Source organism: Siniperca chuatsi, linkage group LG7 (assembly GCF_020085105.1).
Source record: "Siniperca chuatsi isolate FFG_IHB_CAS linkage group LG7, ASM2008510v1, whole genome shotgun sequence".
Lineage (NCBI taxonomy): Eukaryota > Metazoa > Chordata > Actinopteri > Centrarchiformes > Sinipercidae > Siniperca > Siniperca chuatsi.
This window is the reverse complement of record NC_058048.1, coordinates 24,482,648-24,502,462: the sequence shown is the minus strand read 5'-3', so window position 1 is coordinate 24,502,462 and position 19,815 is coordinate 24,482,648. Positions and strand designations below refer to the sequence as shown.

The 19,815-nt window shown below is 40.2% G+C and overlaps 1 protein-coding gene across 2 annotated transcripts in view; it reads right to left on the bottom strand.

Annotated features, from left to right (window-relative positions):
- Positions 1–92: 92 nt before the first annotated feature.
- Positions 93–19,815, bottom strand: part of frem2b (FRAS1 related extracellular matrix 2b) — a 51,764-nt gene continuing 32,041 nt past the window's right edge. For both annotated transcript variants that reach the window (XM_044201528.1, XM_044201529.1), the window contains 18 exons: positions 12,498–12,647; positions 11,413–11,622; positions 11,125–11,322; positions 10,839–11,003; positions 10,336–10,518; positions 10,115–10,245; positions 9,824–9,979; positions 9,276–9,579; positions 8,933–9,064; positions 8,407–8,738; positions 5,975–6,167; positions 5,743–5,847; positions 5,238–5,365; positions 5,024–5,158; positions 3,863–3,989; positions 3,162–3,349; positions 2,930–3,076; positions 93–2,500 (listed from right to left, as the gene is read on the bottom strand). In XM_044201528.1, coding sequence (XP_044057463.1) covers positions 1,994–2,500; positions 2,930–3,076; positions 3,162–3,349; positions 3,863–3,989; positions 5,024–5,158; positions 5,238–5,365; positions 5,743–5,847; positions 5,975–6,167; positions 8,407–8,738; positions 8,933–9,064; positions 9,276–9,579; positions 9,824–9,979; positions 10,115–10,245; positions 10,336–10,518; positions 10,839–11,003; positions 11,125–11,322; positions 11,413–11,622; positions 12,498–12,647 — 3,491 coding nt within the window. In that variant the 3' untranslated portion in view covers positions 93–1,993. The remainder of the gene's footprint in view (positions 2,501–2,929; positions 3,077–3,161; positions 3,350–3,862; positions 3,990–5,023; positions 5,159–5,237; positions 5,366–5,742; positions 5,848–5,974; positions 6,168–8,406; positions 8,739–8,932; positions 9,065–9,275; positions 9,580–9,823; positions 9,980–10,114; positions 10,246–10,335; positions 10,519–10,838; positions 11,004–11,124; positions 11,323–11,412; positions 11,623–12,497; positions 12,648–19,815) is intronic.

Below are 19,815 nucleotides of genomic sequence, written 5' to 3'. Positions count from 1 at the left end.
AGTGAGACACTTCCTGTAGCACTGCCCAGTAACAGCTTCAAGCTAAAACATAAACAAACATGTTTCATCAAAAAACAGAAAAATTCATGATGTTCTCTTGAAAAATTATTTATTTGAAGACCACGCTGTGCTTCTGGTCTATGTTACAAATACTTACAGCACATACAGTATGCATTTTTTAACAATTACCATTCCCAAAACATCCAAATGGTATATTTATAGGTAATACATACGTATATACATACATACATGTGAATAAAAAAGCTGAAGAATGCACTCAAAGTATTAGAGTGAAATAAAAGAACCACAGTACATTGATACAGTGTCAGACCTAGATTAGCAAGCAAATTATGCACTGAAAGAAAACTCATACTTGGGGTAAACATTTCATGAAGGTATGATATCACAGGTTGCATAGAATTGTTCTGTCAATTTCCAAATAAAATAGCAAATAAACCTAAGAGTAGTCACTATGAAGTTAGAGTCTATCATACGATATACATATGAGGTAATCAGATTTTATGGCAATTCGGTGCCTGGATCTGTAAAAAAACAACAACAAAAAAACTAATACATGGAAAGGTTGTATGATGTTCATCTTATTTGCACAATGTTTTAATGCAAACATGGCACATAACCTGTATATGTGTATTGTTTATTGAATATAACAAACAAGTCATACAATTTGAGAAAGATAGGTTTAAAGCAAAATTAAAAAGGGAAAGGAAATTATATATGATTGTATCTGTACTAAATAACAAGCATTGGAAAATAAATAAATACATTTAAAACTAATGAATCAGGGAGAGTACAGTAGTTCTGACAATAAAGATGATGACTGAGGGTAAAATATTTAATTCCCTTTAAATGAAAACTGCTAAACTTATTTGACAATATTTCAAGGTTTTAAAAAATAAACAGCACAGTCAACACATAGCCCTGTTGTGAGAGGGATCTGGAGTCCCAGCTATCTCTACTAAGATACAATAGGCAACACTTAGAAATTTAGCATACCAGTTGTGCCAAAAGTGAAAATAGTTCCTGCTGGAAATAATGGATTTGGAACCACTACTATACTACACTGTACATTGCAGACCAGCTGTCTTGAAAGTTGCTTCAATTCTACAGACTCTAACAGTTTAAATTATCTTATTTGATTTAGTGCCATGTGTCAGTTATAGGTCAGAAAATCATACAGTGTTTCAACAACTAAATATTAGGGGAATTTAACAATAACAATTAGCTACTGATAAATACTGTTTTTCATGGGATATACTGTAAAATACAAGGTGGAAATACAGTAGATCAGACGCATTTGTCACAATTCCATTCAAGTCAGCATTTAGATTTTTTTTTTACAATTTCAAACAATCTTAAAATAAAAAAAAATAAATGCATGCAAAAATATGAGCACAAGAAAACAATGTGAAAAATGTTTTTTTCATTTGAGTGATCATACAGGACAAACATAACATACATCATAAAACCTCAAAATCCTGTGATTTCTTAGGCACGCACTGAATCTAAGGACAAATTCTCAACAAGAACAGACCGTAAGAACAGAGGTTTACCCAGTGTAAGCAAACTATGGACAGTGTCTTGATCAGCAAAATGAAACATACAAAGCCTGTTGTTAACAACTACAGTATGCAAAATATCCACCTTCTCTTGACCTACTCAGTAAAACCAAATGCCATTCAAGTTAGGAGGCATCTTCTATAGCACCTTTGGAAACGTAAAAACACCCTTTTTTGGATCAAGTGGCATTAAAAGCAAATCAATAAGTGAGTGCTGACAAGTGCCTTGAAACAGCTACTAACAAAATCTGTCTCCAAGTTAGTGTCCAGACTGCTCCCCAGCCATGGAAGTGATGCAATATTTCAAGTAAAGCTCTTGTAGTTTGTGTTGCTTCACACACAATCTTCAATTTTTATCTAAATGTGAGGCACTTGCAAAACAAAAATATTAACTAAAACGCTCAATCATCAGTCTGTTAGACCTCTGAGCTGTCACTGTTACTGAGGGCTTGTGTTACCATGGGCTCTGCGCTGCTGGAGCTCTTGGGTACATCTTTCTTCTCTCGCTTGGACCGGACCAGTAACACTACCACAATGATGATGAGCACGGTGAGGAGCAGTCCGACAAAGATACCAATGATCAACACTAGTCTGTCATCACTGTTGTCTCTCTGGTTGAGCTCATGGGGGATGATCCCTTTGGTGAAGATCTCCCTCTCTGGGCTTGTCCTCCGCTGGCTGCTGCGGTCCAGTGCAATGTGGAGTATGTTGGTGCCACGGTTGTTACTCACACCAATCTCATCTATTATGTCTGGCACATCATTTGCTGATCTTCTGGTGCGATGTTGACCCTTTGGAAGCAGATTTGTGTGCTGGCTCATCACATGATATTCCAGGCTTCTCTTCCCTATGCCACGGTTAGCGTTGTCCCGAGAACGGACAGTGTAGATGGTGTGAATGTACCACTCTCTCCCTGCAGACACCTGGAGAGAGCAATAGTTATTGTTTTAAAAACTGATACCATTAGAGTTCAGTAATAAAAGAAAAAATATACTATTAACAAATACAGCTACTGTCAATGTAACTTCCTTCATTGACCCATTTTAATGTTTGCTGTGGTATTTTTTCTGTACTAGTGTATATGTGGCTTGGCTTCTTGGCTTGTTAAGAAAAAGTGAAAAAAGCATCATTTAAGGTCACTTTTTGTGACTCTTACAGTCCAGTATATTTTCATCTTGCCCTTTCCACTTGCTCTCTATACAGGTCACAAGTTAACACCAGTTCCCTGAGAGTTACTAGCTGGCTGAGTTACACAAAAGCATAAATTCCAGATTCACAGATGAAATATGAAAATGTGGACTATTCAAGGGTGTGTACTGAATGTGTTTCTTGTACTTGACAATTATACTTACCTGAAAGAGAGCTGAGGAGTCCATTCTGAATCCATCTGACCCAGGTTGTCTCACTAGAGCTAAAGCACCACCATCATCCACTGCCAGGAAGGCGTTGAAAGCTACATTGCCAAATGACTGGGCCTGGGTCTCTGGCTGGGCCTTGTCCTGGAGTGGCAAAGGAAGGAATATTTAGGTCTGATTGGACACAGAGCACATGTGACATGATAAGAGATATACTTTTGTTGCTTACAATTATCTTGAATCTGTAGAGTAGTGATGGAGCATCAGCCAGACAGCCAAATTCAAAGTTGCTGGGGTTGTATTTAGGAACATATCCATCAGCTCCAGTACACATGAACACTTTCTCTATGTTACAAATAAAGGAGTCACCCAAGTTCTGCACTGGATCCACCATCACTCGGCCGTAAATTGTATCCCCTGAGGGAAGAGAAATACAGTTTTCATCACTGCAAAACACATGTAACACATCACATGTGCATAAACCTTCATTGAAAGGTTTTATTATGTCCACTGATGCAGTTCTCTCAAATGACGTTATTTTGCTCAATACTACAATATTGGAAGCAACATTAAAAAGGCTAAAACTACTCTCTCACTCTTGGCAACAAGAGCTTTCCACACTCACTTGGACAGCAGCTTCAAGAACTTTTTAAAGACTTTCCAGATCTTGTTGAGAGAAATAAAATTCAGGCTCTTGTAATTAGCTTGGTTTGGAAAAAGACATGAAAGTGGTCAAAATGGCAATTCATGGAGGCCTCATTTTCCTTCCATTTTTATCCTGATGGGTCAGGAAATAATGGGGAACAGTTAAATCAACAGAAATATGCTTCATAACGTGATTTCCGTTATGGGCCTTTTTGTTTTTGTTTTTTTGAATCCATAAACTTTCAAGAGCAATTGGTATTTTATGACTGCATCTTATTGCCTTACCCTGTGAGAACGCAGTGTCACTCTCCTGTCCAAAGCCCATAGAGCCGTCTGAGAGCCAGAGCGTCCGTTTAGAGAGTAAGATCATCTGCGTGTTCAGACTGAACTCAGCAGCCACAGGGTCGCTAACCTAGAAACACATAGAAGACAGACAAATACAAACACAAACAATATTTAGAGACTAAACCAAGCAAAGTTAACAAAATAGACACTGGGTAAACAATCTTTTTTTATCCTAGTCAACACACCATTGCAATTTATTTGTAATTCATTTGTAGACTTGTCAATGTGAATATGACACATCTGAAGACAAAACTCAGTAGTGAAAATTCACAATCTTGCTTGTATTTGCAAATAGTTCCAATACTCTCAATATTCATATTCTGGATAAGCAGACCAACATATTTGTAAAGCTGTAACCAGTAAGGTTACAGTATTACAAATAAATACATTAAGAGATACATTTTAATCTCTTTGGGATTTTGGACATTCTGATGGGGATTTGCCATTATTTCTGGCATTTTATGGGCAAAACGATTAATGAATTTACTCACTTTTGCTAAAATTACTCTAGATGGCCTTGATGCTGGGGTAGTTAGATATTGGCATCAGTATTAGGAGCTGGACACATAGCACTGCAGGTGCAGCTAAATGGATTAATAGGGGGATGTTGATTAGAGATTTCTTCCTGTCAAGGTAAGTGACAAGAGTTGCAGTACTTAATTGGATGGAGTGAACCAGGAGGGAGTTTACTCTTAGATTTTTCAAGCGATGGGATACAAAAGAGAGGCACAAAAATAAATGACTCAATAGGAGCCAAGAGGTGCGGCTTACAGGAAGTAATGAATGAAGAAGAAGGGGAGAATTCACAAATTCACAGAGATTCATAGGCAAATTTTTCAAATGTATAGTATTCAAACAAGCAGTTGTGTGTCCAAGTAAAATATGTGACTTAATCCACACATTGTTAAATTCATAATTTCCATCAGTGTAGCTAATAATATGTATTTTAACTGAGATAGCAGAGCCTCACGTGTGTTTTGAATATCATATTATTTTTATATAGCTGTTAATTTTAGAAAATATTATTGGCCTATATTTGTTTATCCTCCATTTCTTCCTGAATCCTGGTTTTGCTTAATTTCCCCAAAAGGATCAAGTGACCTGCTGGAAACGGATGTCCATGTCGAAGGTAAGAGGCTCTCTGGGATTACAGACAGGAGGGATGGTGTACTCCAGGCTGGGAGGAGATGTACAGGCGACCAGCTTCACTGTGTACGTGCCCGAGTAGTCACGCACCTAAGAGGGGAAATTGTGTTGAGTAAGAATTAGATGTAAAAACAATTAAACTGCTCCTTAGAAAACAAATTTTACTCACAGCAAAATCAGAGACAAATGTCCACTGCTGGATGGGCTGGTTGTAGGTTGGCTCATTCCTCACAAGACTGAGGTTAAAGGTCAAACCAGGGTGGTCCGGACACATGACCATGGAGGTGAGTGGTGAAGCTGATTGAAAAATACGTCAGTTAAATTATATGTACCAGTCTATTACAATAATATGTACTCAGTTGCAAGTTCAAATACTTCAAAAACTATACACAAAAAAAAGTCATAACTGACAAATGGACACAAAAAACATCAATTTTAACAAATGATAAATGTGCTATAAAAAGAGAATTATAGTATACTTTGAAATGCATTGTCACAGGTAAAAAGTGAAAAGCTGAGTGAAACCTCTCCTACAATAAACATATTCGATAAAAAGAAACATGTTTTATTTAAACTTGTATGCAAAATACTATGACATGCTGTAAAGCACCATCATATATCATTTTATATTTAGACTGTTGAACACTATATCCCTTCTATATGACATACTGTACCTGGATGTGCAAATACAAACAGGCCTCTGAATCGAGCCTCAGTGCGGAAGTTGACTACTAGTCGTCCCTGGCCATTTATGCGCATGCTGGTTGGGTACAGGGCACCTGCAAAGACAGTCACAGACAGCTTTAATTTGTCTACTTAATTAATTTACATTACCTCATTTGGTGAACATGACACATTTTTAAGTAATTCTCAATTTTATATTGCGAACTACTGTTCAAGTCTTACCTTGTAGTTCAGCCTCTGGTGGGCTACCGATACCATCCCTCCATAAGATGGCAGTGTCGTACACAAATGTGAGCCTCAGCTCTGACTGTAAGTCAAAGTGCTGCCATCCTCCTGCTCCCACAGGGGAGTGGAAGACATATGACACATGGAGCGGGACTCGTAGGGTCACATAGGACTGGACTAGATTCAACACCTGCAGTGAAAAACCAACATATAGTGACAGAGCAAAAAATGTAATTCATATTTCACAGATTAACTTAGCCTTGTTACATAGATGAGGAAAACATAAAGACACCTTGATTACCTCTGGAGATAAATAACAATATCCTACTATTATGACTGATATAAGCAAGCTCTGTTCTGAATAGAAAAGTCTATAGATTGACTGGACTTGGCAAAACATGTATTAGGAAACTTAAAGCACACTTTTCTGGGAAATCATGCCTATAATGTTAACGTCAAATAGGCATCATTAAGTTCACTTGATGTTCTATATAGCTGTAAGATTGAATGCATTCTCTATAGTGTTCATGGACTCTAACCATTACTGATGTATTTTTACCATCTCAACTAAATCAATTTTAAACATTTCAATTGCAAATAAAATGTGTCCAAATCATAATGTATTGCCGTTTTTAGTTAACATCAAAAATAAGAAATACTTTTCAAAAAACACAGAATGCACTATGTTTACATTTGTTGGGGATATTGAATTGCTCCAAACTTTCCTTCTCTAAAAGAGCTGTCCTAAAATGGTCAAAGGATTCCAAGTGGTGAAAGTCCTCAGAGGGAGCACACACTGGTATCTGCACTTTCCTCTGACATGTGAGAGGTACCTGCCTGCACTGACTCTGTGTTCATGTAGAGACGTGCCTACGCCTCTGGGCGCTGAGAGCTCAAGCAAATGATTTGCAGAATTGCCTTCTGACACAACCTGCTGGGCCTTAATAGATTCCTGTGGTCCTGTTAAGCTGGGCACTAAGCCCTACACTGTGACATGACACTGGCTCGGGCCTGCACAGAGCTGTCTGCGCTCAGCCTGCCTGCCCACTTAGAGGAGGACTCAGGTCACAGGTCACCCACAAACAAAGGGAGTTTCTTTTTCCACAGGGCCTACCTTACAGAACCCTTCTGAATCTGAATCTGTGATGCCTCAGTCTATATATCTACATACCGTCTTTTGCTCTGTTCAACAGTGCCCATAGCAACACATTCTACATACAGAGCTGTACAAGAGCTGAATGCATACCATTCTTCCCCTTGATGGAAAGACTATAGGGACAAGAATAGAGTTTTTACTGCTAGATGTGTGTTCTTCAGGATTTTGAGACTGCCTAAGTATGTAGTCTAAGCTTTAAAATCATTCATTTCTTTCATAACTTACTGTTATTTTCTTTTGTAAATTATTGGATTATCTCTGATCTATGTGGTCACTAATCAATGAAGAAAGAAGTGAAATCACCATACTCATCATTTATTGCATGTCCATTGTCGATTTCTGAACTCAAGGTATTGGCCAAGTTAAAGTTTATATTACCAGCAGCAGCCTGCTTACTTGTCAAGACATGTTTATTACCGCCACATTCACATTTACATCATGTAGCTAAAGGCAACAAAGTTCCACTTGTTGAGAAAGGCTGTTATCACCTGGATGATGCCTTTGTTATTAAATAAACCTGAAGCCATGTAAAATGAGAAACTCCCATTACAATAACAAACCAATATACACTCTTATATACCTTCAAAGCCAAGATATATTTGAAAGTGCTGTAGGGCTTTAATTAATTATCCTCACTAGGGATTGTAGTGGTGGTTTTCACCATGATGTGCCCTGTGCACTCTTCAGGCCCTTCTTTATCAACACTCTACCTTAATTAACTGCAAGTCAACTAACAGTAGGTTTCCAAGGTGAATGTAAATGTTGAAGGCTGCGAGGCATGTGAGGGCTTTAAAATTTCCTCCTTCAAGCTCCACATATAACACCTGCTTTAAACAGCACATTGCGCACATAGCGAAACAGACAAATAGTTATTTATGAGGCTGTTGGTTATTGATTTGTCAAATAACTGGTCTTAGCAGGAGTTGAAGGAAGCAGGGTGTCTGGTTAGTCATTAACTAATTGTTAACATGGGTCTCCAGACAAGAATGAATTACTTCTCTACAGGTTAGTATTTACTTTAGGATCTTTAAAGGAAAACCAAGTAGGCAAGCAGGATTTTAATATGCCTGTAAATGATTAATTAGAATTGAAAATTCAGGAGTATTTTGAAATGAAAATGAGAAAGACTTGTTATAGACAGAACAGACCAGTAACTGCTGAGTCCACATACCCTAGGGGTCTGCTCCCTATTGAACTGACTCCTTGCACCTCATATCTAGAGATGAAAAAAGGGGTCAGAGGTGAGCAGAAGCTCAAAGGTGGGGCTGATTACCTGTCCATCAGTCCCGATGGTGCCTCCACAGTCACTGAGCAGCTCAGACATGTCATAGTAGCTGGTGAATTCCCACAAACAAGCCTCCAAGTTGAGGTTTCTGTAGAATCGTAGTGTACTGGATCCCCTGAGCGAAGTACTGTATTGGTAAGGGGCCGTCTCACCAATGACTTCTGGATTTTTGGTGGCTTCAGTAAGGAAGCTGTAGCGAGTCTTGACCTCAGCGTAGTCCAACAAATTGGAGCAGCGATGGTTGCCAACACGGGTACCGTCAGGGCTCAGAGTGAGCTCAAAGTTAGACAAGGGCCGGGTGGAAACTACAGGCAACATACCTGAGAGAGGATACACACATAGCAGTCAGAAAGTTGAATCATAGGAATGTTAATCTTCTTGTTAAAAGAATGTGGTTGATGACTGACATATGGAACCAAGATAAGACTTTCCCAACTCGAGATTGGTTTCAAACCAACAACCTGCCATATTTTCATTCATAGATTATTCTAAACATTCAATCTGCTGTTCTTACCATCAATGTGAGGCATGGTGACAGTTAGTTTGATGAGGTTGGGGTGGTGTGTATCATCTGTTCCAGTGTACCGCAGCTTGGCAGAGAAGGGCTCTGCCCCCACTGTGCCTATAACACGAGGCTGGCACATTCCTGCAACCACGCCGGAAACATACAAACACCAAATGTTTTATTTTCCAACACATCCTTCACAGAAAATTATTTTATGTTTCAGTTTTCTGTCAGAGCAAGGACAGCAAGTACTGCGGTGGGAGACCAAAAGCAGCCAACAGCTGCTTATCGTGTTGAGCCATTTCCATGAGAGAGACTAAACATTCCAAGTTACATAATGAGCTGCACTCACCCTCGTCCATGCTGATGGACACTATGGGGCTACTGAGCTCCAGACCTTCATCCCCGTTAGAGTTCACGCCCCTTGCAGCGCACTGGACCCTGGAACCCGCCTGGAAGTAGACTGAGTCTAGAGTGATGAGCTTGGAGGAGGTGAAGAAGGTATCAAAGTCAACTTCCCTCATAGGGCTGGTGACACCATCAGGGCCGGTGGGGGCGCTAACGAGCCAGCGATAACGAGTTAGGGTGTTGTCGATGTTCTCGCTTACACAGATGGAGCCTGTTTTGTCATAGTCTGGGTACTTTGGATTACAGGCCTGGAAACAGGAAAATAAATAATGCTCGTGTGTGAAATGCACCCAAAAATCACTGCAGCAGCCAAAATCAATTCTGTATACTCCTGATGAGCCCTCAAGGTTGCTGATAATTGAGCAAAGTATGCACATCACACTACCTCATTAACAATATTTACCTGTTTAAACTGCACGGACAAAAAGTCTTGCTAAATTAATCATTAGCAGAGTAAATGACTGAAAGTATTTAACTAAGTAAGGGACATACAGTGACACAAATGACAGGGTATCCGGCTACGGGGAGAGAGTCCCTGGTCCTGTCGATGTCATCGTAATGCAACAGAGAAACCACTCTGGGCACAGAGGGGAAGGTGACATCCGCCAAGCTGTTGGTCTCCTCAATATAGATTATGGCTTTGCTCATCTGTTGATTGACAAGCAAAGGCTATTTAGAGGATGTTAATGGAGAACAAATTGCTGCTCACATCTAATGTGATAGTTAGCCAGGTAGTTACATACTTGACAGTTAAATTATATGCTACTTTGGCTTAATTTTCACCTTTGTCTCTGCCACCATGTTCTCATCAGGCTTCAGGTGAACAGTGAATGCCTCCCTCATTTCTCTGACACTATCATATAAAATCTCCACCTTCACATAGTGCTCTGTGTCACCCTCTTTGAACACAATTTCTGCAGAGAAAGAAGAGATTTGACAAATATTTTTTTTGCAAATTTCAAATAAACGCTGTCCTGATAAAAGTGCCTGGCAGTATTATTTACCCTCAGATATGGGATGGTAGTCCTCCCCAGAGGTAGCAGATCCGTCCTTGGTGTGAACTCGGACTACAGAGACCTTGGAGGTGTCTCCAACACGCAGCACTGGGATCTTCACCACATTCACTTGGCCATTTTCCTTCGGCTCATTCACACTGAATTTGGTCTCTCCAAACCTAATAATAGCCTCTGAGAGAGCATGGCATATAGTTTCAATCATGCTAGTAAACTGTAACTCTACCATATTTTAAAGCCATTGTGTGTACAACTTTCTGAATTTGTTGCCCCAGTGGTAATATCATAACAGATACTATGGTGGATCTGGGGAAACAGATGAATGGGCTGAAAGCAACACACTGACTAAACAAACAATTTTTTCACAAACAAAATTTATGCCATCAGGATAACTTAAAATATGTTATAATCATATAAACATTCTGCACATGGAGGCATTTAAACAGAAATAATGTAAGGAACAACGTGTAACAAAAAAACCAAAGCATTCTTACTGTCGGCATTGTCGTTTATCTTGATGAGCGTTTCATTCTGCCCTCCAATAGATGCTCCATATGGAGATTCACTCTTGGGGCTTCCCAACACAAGACGGAGCTCTTCCTCTTCCTCATGTTCTGTGTCATCAACTAGTACCAGTACACAAGGCTTTTCAATCTCCCCTGAAAAAAAGTAAAGGGAAAAAATATTGAGCGACTACGCTATGTCCTTGTAATTCATTTTAATTAAGTAAAGAAAACACAAACCATGCAAAGGGGTGTGTGCTAGGTTTTACTACACCACCTGGTAAGAAGGTGATGATGGAAGCATCTGTGTTGGGCCTCTCATTGAAGTCCATCATGACCTGGGCTGTCCCCTGCCTGCTGTAACAGCGTACTGTGGACTTGTAGCTGATATCACCACTACGGTATACAGTAGCTGAGATCTGCCCTGAGTTCTCATTGCCCACATACACAGCATCACGGAACTGCACCTTTGGCACTAGAACAACATAATTATTAACCCATAAATCAACATCAGAAATACAGTATAAACATCATAAATCACTAAGTGTAACTGATTTTCACTCACGGTCTGAAACAGAGTCATTGATGAGGATGGTAGCCTTGCTCGGCTCCCCAAGGATCCCATTCATGGGCATCCGCAGCACCAGTTCAAACTTCTCTGGCCCCTCCAGCACTGGCTGGCCCAGGTCATCCAGGATAGTCACACGAAACGTCTGCATTGTGACCCCTGGTGCAAAGTCCAGATTCCGGCTGATCCCCACGTAATCCACACCAGCTGCTCCACAACACAATATAGATCAGGCGTGTTTCAAAGAACACTTATGGGATATAGTGGATATAGCACAAATGGACTACAGTACTTGATATGATTTTGACAGTAGTTCTCATGTTACTTCATAATTCATTTGTGAATGTCAGGCATGCTGACAAAATGATGCTTTCTATCTCGTGGTCGATAGCAATGAACAGTTGGAATTTGTTGCGTGATTAAAGGAGAGCTGTAAGAAACGGGATATCTCCCCAAGCGCCCAGCGTTATTCATTTGCCATTCTTTGAAGAGTCTGGGTATTGAGAGCTCACCCTTTGCCCGCAGGCTTTTCTCATGTACTTATGACCCAGTTATGTGCGTAAGTGTGGGCTTGCATTTCTACCATGCTGCATATGATTAGATGCTAGTTATTTTTACAGTTATAATGCAGGCAAGAGCATAAATGTTATACATTTGTACAAGGGGGAGAAGACTGCCTGGGGGCTGGAGATAATAGAGGTTGTAGGGAAGGCTTGAGGAGATAGCAACCAGTCTTACAGTCCGCGGCGCTTACCAACACGCAGAACAATCAGTATGCATTCCTAAAGCTCTGTCCTCACTCAAATCACCATTATCCTCACAACACTATCTATATCCGATGCCTACAGACAGATGCCTAACAGAATAGCCCTGACTTCTCTCCCCCTAACCTAAAACAATGTTTACATTCCCCAGGTCATCCACCCAACATATCCAGCGTTAATATCTCTTTGTCTCTTGAGCTCAGGAAAACAAAGAGTGACTGAGTGACGACTTAAGTCTATTGTTTTCTGTGGTTTACATTTCTCTAACCACTAACTTGCTAAAACTGTCAGAGAAAGGTGCCTCACAGGTACACATACCCTCAGCTGAGACAGGATCTGTCTTTCTGGAGCGCACTGTGACGGTTCCTCCTTTGGAAAGATCAGTCCCCGTCCTCCACACCTGCAGCTCCACGAAGCCATCGCTCTCATCCACGTGGTAGTCTGTGTTGCCAAAGTAGAAGATGGGAGCTGGGAAGAACAACAAAAGAAGGAGTGAAAGAGATGAAAAGCACACAGGAGTATGTAATCCATAATCATCTTTTAGCTGTTTCACAACAGGATACTTGAATGCCTGTTGTAATTGTGGAGTTGAATCTGTAATAGCTAGCGTGCTCTGTAAGATTGCTTCTGATTACAGGAGAAATTGAGGGAATGTTTCCATCGAAACACCAGCAGGTAGTCAACACTGTAATTGTAGCCCTTAAATTACACTTTCTAATTTCTTGGAAATCTTTTTTTTTGGAAGGAAAGGGGGTTCTACATCTGCAACAAGTATTAAAAGACAAAAAGCAACCTGAACCTGAATTTCCTGGTTTTGTTCTGGATGAGCCTGGTGGTGGAGCTGACTTTGATAGTGATGGGTCTGAGAGGCAGACAGGAGGCCTGACAGGAGGTCTGGGGGATGTAGAGCTCAATGTGCCAGCCCAGGCCTGCCTGACTGCAATTAGTGTTTCTATGAGCTGAGATTCCTCTGCAGCCAAACTCACCCACTATTATTCTATTTAACCCTTTCAGAGCCTGTTTTCTCTCAACAACATGTCATGCTGCTTGTGAAACAATGGCTTTAGGGCTTGGACCTCTGTATACGTTCCCTTCGGGTGGTGCAGTCAGCCACTGTCACACTGCAAGAACTGCCATCACAAAGAGGCTATTTATGGACTTCAGTCATAGTCCTTTAGAGCAATACAGAAATAACCTGATCTGAGACCAATCCAAAGAAGCAATTTTCACTTAATGCACACATTCTCATAATTGATCAAATACATCATTGTTATGATGATTAATGGAAACAAGCCACTACTGAGCAATAAAAACTGTGTGCTTTTGAGAGCAACACTGACCAAATAATGAATCAATTAAGTGAATGGCGATGGCCATGGGCAGAGTTGTGGTTTCCATGACAATGGAACTCAAAACGGCACCTACAAAACGGTACTTAGCCGTTTCTCATTGCACAGTATGAGTCAAAAAGGAGAGTGGGGATGTGGAACTGACTGATAAATTAATTGAACAAAAACAAATCCATACTTTTGTGTTACATTTTGTTATTATTATGTTATCTAATGAAACCAAAATACAAGAGCAGGAAAAAAGAGATTAACTGTCAGTCAACAGTGCTGCCAGACACAATTACTGATCAAGAAAAAAGTATTTATTATTTTTCACTATATCATTATTCTGAGTAGTAATCTGAGTCTCAGATGGTGTTGCATATTTTGATGCAGACTGCTTTGGCATTAACAGCTCTATATTGACAAAAAGACAAGTTCTAAAAGCGAAATAGTCTTTTTAGGCAAAGCCTTGGGATTTGTGGTTCTCAGAGGAGCAGTCTCTGTGGCTGCAATAACATTTCTCCTAAGAGCAAGCAAACAGAAAACTTTTATGCTTTAATCTGTCCTGAGAGCACATCCAGGACAATGAGTGCTGCATCAAGAGGCTTGCAGCTGCCAGAATATCTCCCCACAGAGAAACCAAACAAAGATGGTTTTGGCTGCCTGCACTGGGTCCCCAACAGGAGGAGTAATCAGATCTACTAGCCTGAGGTTGGCAGCCAGGAACCTGGGCACTGTTGTACTAGTCCAGTAATCAGATAAGGTTTGCGAAGCAGACAAACAGTGAGCTTCAAAGAGCTACGGCCCATTAACTGAAAGGTAAACCACTGGTTCCTGGGCTCCATCAGCCCAGACAGCAGCAGCATTCTATGCCACACAGCACATCTAAGGTTACCTGGATGTAAGTGGAGATGATCCTGATTTAGACCTACTCATTATGTAAAATTATGTAAGGTGCATAGACTTTAATTTATTTTATACTCATTTAACTGATTTATAAGATATGTTTTTAATATAGTTATTCTATGACTTTCATTAGTATTGTCATTAATACTAGCTCTACAAACAAACAATAAACCACTTGGTTTCCTTATAAGAAACACAAATTTAAAACATAAGTCAGAAATAAGAGCACCTTAGGTATAGTCATTGTGGCGGTCAATTTATTGTGCAATATGCCCTAATGACATAGCCAAACAAAGGAAATATCTTTACTGTCGTATATGAACATAAAATAAAATAAGAGGCACAAGGAGGGACACAGGCATCCCTAAGGGGACTGTTACACTCCCACTGACTGCTTGATTTCACTTGAACTTTGCATGACATTCCCACAGCGCTAAGTGGCTTCTCTAATGGTGAGATTCAATTGAGCCCTGGCAAATGCTCCTCTGCCTACTGTGTGCTCGACAAATTTCTCTCCAGCAGCAAAAACATACAAAAGCAGCTCCATATTCAATACAGAATAATTTATTACTTTAACCGTTGACGACTGTGAGAACCACGTGAATTTTCAAAGAAGGCTCTGGATTGAGTGTTTTAAGGCTGTTGATTAAAGTCAGCACCTCTCTGCTTAAGTACTTTGGACATCTGTTTATATCAGAATGAATGGGAATCCAGGTGAGACATAATGACAGGGTTCGTGGGTTCCCCTTCGATTCATCCCCATCCAGGATATACTGCCCATCTTTAAAACAGCTCATAATCATACCCTCAGAACCAGAGGAAAATTTAAAAGCAACTGACACAAGACTATAAATACGAGTCAAGTCCTGCTGTACAAGCATTCTCATGTCTTACAGCCCCAACCACAAATACATTTTCCCGGATGCAGAGTCAATATCAAACAGCAATTACCTCTGCAAGAAAGGACAAGTTTTGCCAAACCCATCGCAGCCAAAGCCAGAATGGAAACTGTAAGTATGTGGCCGTTTATGTGCAGATGGTCTTCCGCTGGGAAAATAGCAGGTATTCTAAGGATAGCAGCTGTCCATGCATGCTACTGTAGAATGCCTGGACAGCTTGTAAACTTTACAATCTTACATGCCACGTTGCCAGAAGAGTTACCTTTATGCAAAAAGAAGGTTAACATAATTCATGTACCTGGTATAAAAAGTAGTCAACTGTCAACATTAGCAATACGCTTGGGAAGCAATTTTCAGCAGCAGCTCCATAGTATCGTGTCTACTTGTGCATTAGTTGGAGTCTTCAGTGTGTGCGTGTGTGTGTATGGTGATAAGAAGAAGACAGAAAAAAGAGTGTGAAAGGCTATTAGGCTGTGTGTTTTTATCTCTTTATTAGCAATATAAAATAACAACCAGCTATATCCTTTTGCACACATGCACACACAGTTTCCTGCTAATTACCACAGTCCCTTTTATATTTTTATCAACTGTATCCACATCTACATTGAAGTGTCTACACTTCCATGTTTAACCTGGTTGGGGACCCAGAGCTAAATTACCTGCTTAGCTCCTTTTAAAACCCTTTTCTCCCACTCTGTATTGTGTATGGTATTCCTATGCTGAAAACCCCCCTCATCATGTAAATTGATAATTTGGTGTAGTGCATATATTCAAACAAATTTCAATTAATTAAATTACCACAAACCAGGTAACATACTGTGCACCTGGGTTTGTAGAGTTGTGTTTGGAGACTGTTAACATGCAAGCTTTCACACTATCCCTCCAAGATCCTCCCTTTGCTGAACAGACAACCTGAACAACCGGCAGAGATCGAAAGTGCAGCAAGCAGACAATGATCCCTCACCACCTCTGCACCTGTGTAGACTGACAATTGTGTTTGTTAGAGGGTCTGGACAGGCTGGAAGCACAGCTGCTGGGTATTGAACCTGCATGGATCTCTGTGACTGTGGGCAAATATTATAACTTTACACTACCTTAATGCCCACAGGTAACATTCTGTTAACAACTTGTTTCTTCATTTGCATTTACAGTACAGCAATTGCATCTTACTATTTATACCAAGGTAACAATCCCTTTAATATCTAGGCATATATTAGATTATTTCTGGAAATGTTATAAATAAATGAGCAAAACTGCTTTGACAATATTGGATGTACAGGATTTTTGTATCATTGTGATGAAGTACTTATTTTTCGATATTTGGATTAGCCAAAAATTGACATTTCCAACTGATTATTTTAATTGTAAATGGTCTCGATTGAAATTTCCACAATATACTGGCAATACATTTTGTACACATCACCCACCTCTAATTTTATGACTGCACTTCATAACATAACATAGGGGATATAGACTAAAACATGCATTTAAAGTCAAAATAAATGGCTAAGAATTTCAGTACTCAATTATTGTTTTATAGATAGGGAAGATTTTAGTTAATGAACTAAATTTAACTCATCTACCACATAATTTTTTTCCAAATGAATTTCCTGTAGACCCAAATACATAAAATGGGAAAAGACTAGAGACCACCCAGTGGGATTTTGTTGAGTTTTGGTTACACTTTCTGTCTGAGATCAGTTGCCAACAAAGTTCTTTCTGAGGCAGAAATATTAGTTCCAGTGCCATGTAAGAGTCTGGTGGTTTTCACTCTAAACAAACCTGATTTTAATTACTCCCTCTCTGCGTGAAGTTGTGCTAATTAATGTTTTGGTTGGAAAGAAAACATGCCTTCTCTTCCATGGCACAGGTCTATAAAACTGGTTATTAGTGCACTAAACTTCAACTCATTTAGGTGTAAAAGCTATAAACATTCTCAGTTTAGATTCCTGTAATTGTCAGATTATCAGACCCTGGGCAGACAATACGAGCTCAACCTCCTACTGCACTTGTGTGGTTTCTTGCACATGCTTGTACCTACGTAGGTGGCCAAGACTGTGTGTTTGCAGTGAGCAGGGAGTGTATACATTGGTGCCCTGTGGCTTATAATTTCATAATATTGTGCTACTCTGGTTTGCTGGCTTGAAAAGAAGACATATTGCTGGCATGCATTTTTTTGCTGATATCAGTAGTGTGTGTTTCTAAGAACTATTTGAGCCCACAACTCGGTGTAGCTGCTGAAAGCCCTCCTGGGGAGCCCCAGCACAGACCTCTCACAGGCAGGGACAGGTGCTCGGCCAGGCGCCGACTCCTTCCTCCCATGTACAAAACCCACTGGATAGCTACTGCTATAAGAGGGATGACAAAGAAGGATGTGATGCCCCCATTTACGTTCCTTCCACATATACTGGAGTGGAGTTAGGAAAGGAACCTGGATTATGTACTTAAATTTAATACCAAGCAATGATAGCTGAACTTCAAATGGGAATGAATCTCCTGCTGCCTTTCTACTCTTCACAGGAGATTGGTCTTGGTCTGCTTGCCTCAGAGCTATTTACCACTTACTTCACCATCAGTGCCCAAGCCATTTCATTATCACCTCCTTCAGGGAGATATGAATGTTTTGACACAACCTTATTTCTCCTCGCTATTCACGTTCCATTTATTCAGTGCTTGCCGGCAACCTAAACACCTCCAACACCCAATCCAAATTATACTTTGGATGTGTTGCTGAGCCAACTTTACACATATTGTGTGTGCATGTGGACGTGCGTGCGTGTGTGTGTGTGTGTGTGTGTGTGTGTCTTCGTGTGTAGATGTGTGTTCGGGCACTCCATCTGATGTCAGGTACTTGTGTCATTATAATGGGGAGCACAAGTTGTCGGACAGTAGTTCCAGGCATTGTTTCTCTTCACGTCACACTACGTCAGTGAACAGTAAGAATAACAATTTTAGAATAACAGTAAAACGCACACAAAAGATGTGTCCACAAAAGAAGGCTGTAGTCTGGCCCTTACAACCATGCTGTATGGAGCACCCTTGTGAGTTTGGCTCTTTCTGACAACTGATATGCATAAGAAGATTTTTATTGTCACGCAGCCACTTTGACAAAACCAGAGGCAAAGAAAACATGATTACAGATAAAGCAAGAATAAATCTGAGTATAGACTGTTAGTCAGTCTAAATCAAGTTAATCCTATAATGCACTGAGCCTTCTTTTCTCCTGTTTCTGTGTGATAATACACTGAGGCAAAGGCATGCCAGGAAGTCTCAAATCTGTAAAGCGAAAACATTTTTTTGTATATTTTATAATGAATTGACTTTTCAAGCTACAAAAATTGGATTGCTCAGGCAAGTCATTGTTTATAACAGTTGAGTTAAGACAGCACACTGGCTGAGTCTCTATAAACAAGGGGTAATCATAAAATTGCCTTCCACAACTCTATGAAAAAGCAGTAATGCATGAACATGAACATGCTATTTATCAGTAACAGGAAACTCTGCCCCACTAAAGAAGTAGTTTCTTAAACCATTAACCCTTTGCCTTTGTTATTCTGAGACAACTTCCAAAGCAATCTTCAAGTTGACTTATCCTTTGTAGCACTTCCTGATATCTATGTGCTTTATTTCTCAGCCTCCCTGTTTCTCAAACACCCTTGACCCTTATCCTAAATGTAAATGACAAGCAACCGTATGCGACAGAGTCAGACAGTTATAGTAAAAGATTAACCATTAATATCTCCAATCAATGAGCTCTCTGGCAGTTGTAAAGACTTCCATGTCTGGCACTGTTAGCGTCAGAGCCATCCATAAAGACCGTGACACTGTTTGGAAATGTAATAGCTGCAGTGGTAAAACAGTTCTTTGTGAAGCAGGCTGAATGCTGTAAGGACCTACTGTTGTACATCCTGTTAAAAACTTGTGTGTCTCAGCAGTCTGGAGTCAATACCCAGGAGCAGCAGAGGTCAAAAGGCCCTATACTCGCTCTCAGGTTACACCGGATGCTGCTACAGTAAGAAAACATTCCAACCACGTAACCTCCTCCTTCCTTAAGCAGGTCAAACAAATCCACTTGAAGTGCGTCTGCCTTGAGTGCCATGGGGAATAGAAGGGGAGAATAACCTGTTACACAGTCTGAAAACTGCTGCTGCAGGAGCCTTGAAGACAAGACCTCTTAGCCACATGGACCGATGATTCGCATCCTTAGTACTGATTTTGGCCATAATCTAAAAAAAACTATTCTAAAGCACCAGGAGGTTCTAATTAATTAACGTGATTATGTCAGCAGCTGCCATGCGGAAGGAAAGGTGCGAACAGCAGCACCATCATCACTGACCAAAAACAACACCATGTTTTGTTTCAAGTCATTAGCTGGATCAGTGCTACGCTGTGCTCAATTCAAGTCTTCAGTTCAAGTCTATGATGTTTTCAGCAGCATGTACAGTACTATGAAATGGAGGGGTCTCCTACAACAGAAAGACAATTTTGAGTAATTGGAGC